This window comes from Olea europaea, unplaced genomic scaffold (assembly GCF_002742605.1).
Source record: "Olea europaea var. sylvestris unplaced genomic scaffold, O_europaea_v1 scaffold13572, whole genome shotgun sequence".
Classification (NCBI taxonomy): domain Eukaryota; kingdom Viridiplantae; phylum Streptophyta; class Magnoliopsida; order Lamiales; family Oleaceae; genus Olea; species Olea europaea.
Genome location: NW_019231075.1, coordinates 1 through 2,970, shown reverse-complemented (window position 1 = coordinate 2,970; position 2,970 = coordinate 1). Strand labels below are relative to the sequence as shown.

At 35.1% G+C, this 2,970-nt stretch overlaps 1 protein-coding gene across 1 annotated transcript; it reads left to right on the top strand.

The window, feature by feature from the left end:
• Positions 1 to 660: 660 nt before the first annotated feature.
• LOC111375308 (uncharacterized protein At2g17340-like) lies at positions 661 to 2,912 on the top strand. The gene is made up of 5 exons (XM_022998106.1): positions 661 to 907; positions 994 to 1,059; positions 1,602 to 1,668; positions 1,770 to 1,838; positions 2,052 to 2,912. The coding sequence occupies exons 1-5, from the start codon at positions 747 to 749 to the stop codon at positions 2,385 to 2,387; spliced, it is 699 nt and encodes a 232-aa protein (XP_022853874.1). The 5' UTR covers positions 661 to 746; the 3' UTR covers positions 2,388 to 2,912.
• Positions 2,913 to 2,970: the final 58 nt, after the last annotated feature.

Genomic DNA, 2,970 nt, shown 5'->3' with positions numbered 1-2,970 from the left:
GCTACATTGGCACTAACTCACACTCTTTTGTATTTTTATTTAATTATTCTTTGTTAATTTCTTCCAGTTTTCCTATTTTTTCTTTATCAATCTTTTTATACGAAGTTCGAGATATGGTGAATTGATAAGAGTTGATCTAAAAATCAAACATACTTTTTATTGTGATGGATGGACATCAGCAAAAGTTCTACTTTTATTCAATTTATAAGTATCTAATATTCTGCTTCCATTTGTTTCTCTTCATTTTATTTGATTCATAACTAAACTTAAAAATATTTGTCATTGGTCACTGAAATATGCACCATATTATTCATTCATTATTCAAGTCGACGTCGTTTGATGAATTTAACAAATTTTTCCTTGAGCGATGAATATGTAACACAGTGCATAGTTTAGTGACCATTATGATATTATGATACATTGTTAAGTTCAATTATTATGAATTTGTAACACTTGACGAAGTTATGTTATTAAGTGGTAATAAAGTTTTAGGGCTTGTTCGATGATTATGATAATTGAATTTTTGATCGTTACAAGAAAAAGCGGGTACCACCTATAGTGAAGAAGTAAAAAATGACGAATGAAATAGTAAAATAACAATTAAAAAATTGACTTTTTTGAGCAAAAAATTGCTACCAAACATGTAATTAAAAAGTAACAACGTAACTAACCCCGTGTCAATACAAGCTCTGATACAAATTGCAGATCGCGATAGTGCAAACACAGTGAGTCGGCTAAGTAGAAGAATGGAGAGCACAGGGGAATTAGTACCGTTTCCACTGCTGAACGAGTCGAATTATAGGGCGTGCACAATTCCGTACAGGTTCGCATCCGACAATCCGAAGAAGCCTACGCCGACTGAGCTCTCTTGGATCAACCTCTTCCTTAATTCAGTTACCTCTTTCAAGTACCATCTATGCATTTCCCAGTTATTATTTGTTTGATTCGTTACTATTTTACGTTTTACCCCCACCAATTAACACTTCGTTGCAGGAAGCGTGCCGAGAGTGATGATACAGTTCCTGATGCTCCTGCCAGAGCCGAAAAATTTGCTCAAAGGTACTTCAAATACTCACTTAACTCTATTCTATTTATTACTGTACAAAATTACCCATTTTGTTGAAGATAAGGTATACAAATGTCCTGTGTTCAAGTATTGCTATTAGCCATTTATTAAAAATTGAAAATTATGCACCTTTAAGGCTTTGATTGGAAAAACGAAAAAAATGTATCCAGTGTAGGGTTTTCAAATGATATACAAATGACCTTATCTAACAACTTTATGCTTCTCTTCATCGATGCCTGCTTCTATGTTTCTATTGGTAAATTTTTTCATTCTCCTACCATAAATTTAGCTATCCATCTTTGAGTACATTTCTTGCCTAAACTTCATTGCAACCTTATATTAAGTAATTAACTAATGCACCTGAATGTATACTTTTCCTAACTAGCAAGGGATGCAATGTATCTTTTTTGATTAGTAATGATTTTTAAGGTTAAAGAGTTTACCTACCTTCTTACTTGAACATCTCTATATTTGCATAATGCTTTCTCATTCTTCAACTCTTCACCTCCCCATTCCCGTCAATGATCCATCAAAGATATGAGGAAATACTCGAGGATTTAAAGAAAGATCCTGAAAGCCATGGTGGCCCACCAGATTGCATTGTAAGTCAATTCATAAACTTTTTTCGAACTTTTGTTTGGTTGATAAAGTTATATTGATGTAAAAGAAGCTTTATTGGTCTCCTTTTCCATGTCCCTTCTAGCTACTTTGCCAGATTCGTGAGCAAGTCCTGAGAGAACTGGGATTCAGAGACATATTCAAAAAAGTTAAGGTAATTTTCTCGTGACCGAATCATGTCCTTAGCAGGAATGCTTTAATGTGGTCTATAATGCTAGAAAACAATTTCAAAGGCATACTGATTATGTTGCTTGGTTTTGATGTCCCAAAGTTGACAGCACTTGTCTCCTTTTATCTATTTTTTGTTAGTTTAACCGCTGGAACAATAAAACAGGCTTATGATTGATCATGTTTTGTTGTGATATAGGATGAAGAAAATGCCAAGGCAATAACCTTATTTAAAGATGTAGTTGATCTTAATGATGCTATTGAGGATCAGACCAAGCGTGTTCAGAATCTGGTTAGAGGAATCTTTGCTGGAAATATATTTGATCTTGGCTCTGCACAGGTACTTCAGCTGGACTATATTGGAACTAAGAACTACAGCTTGAAAACTCGCGCCTCTATCATTTGCTGCCAACTGGTTACTAAGCCTCGTATAGCTAAAATCCTGTCAGCTATGAGCATGACCTTATTCAAATTAGATTTACATTTATTATCCGCGTTGAATGGAGCACCAGCGAGGTCATTTTTCTTTCCATAGTTGATAAATAATGGGTTTTCTGGATTTGACACTCATATGTAGGTTTAGGGTTTTGTTTGGTACTTGGTTTGTAACCACTTGGAACTGGAATTCACTAAAATATAACAACAAAAGTCGGAAGGCTTGTACAAAGCAAAATTTTATGCTTATTCACAATTTTGATGTCCCTTTGCATAGTTTATAGTTTAGACTCCTTGAGTTTTTTCTTTGAATTTCAAAGTCACTTCCTGGAAAATGGGACCAGATTTTCCTAATGTTCTTGACACCGGGCAGGAAAAAACCCGGGAACCAGTCCAGTTATTGCTAAAAACCGCTATATTTAAAAACTAGGAATAGACCAATTAACGTCCAATAGACTTATCGAACAGTTTGACCAAGGAACCATTCAACCGATTGGCTTTTTCTCGAGAAAAAAAAATTTCCTCTTATCGTTCTCACTGATTAGCTTGTTTATGTCAACTTTTATGATAGGTTTATTTATTTAATCATTGGTTAGAACCTTTAACCCTTGACCCGGTCGGTTTTTCAGACATTGAATTTTCCTGCATTCAGCCTGACTCCCCCCCCCCCCCCCCCCCCCCTC

Bases quoted from the DNA above. Each gene is read 5' to 3' on its own strand.
- LOC111375308 (XM_022998106.1), top strand. From the start codon at position 747: ATGGAGAGCACAGGGGAATTAGTACCGTTTCCACTGCTGAACGAGTCG. The intron at 908-993 runs GTACCATCTATG...ACTTCGTTGCAG, and splicing joins AATTCAGTTACCTCTTTCAA to GAAGCGTGCCGAGAGTGATG. The intron at 1,839-2,051 runs GTAATTTTCTCG...GTTGTGATATAG, and splicing joins ACATATTCAAAAAAGTTAAG to GATGAAGAAAATGCCAAGGC.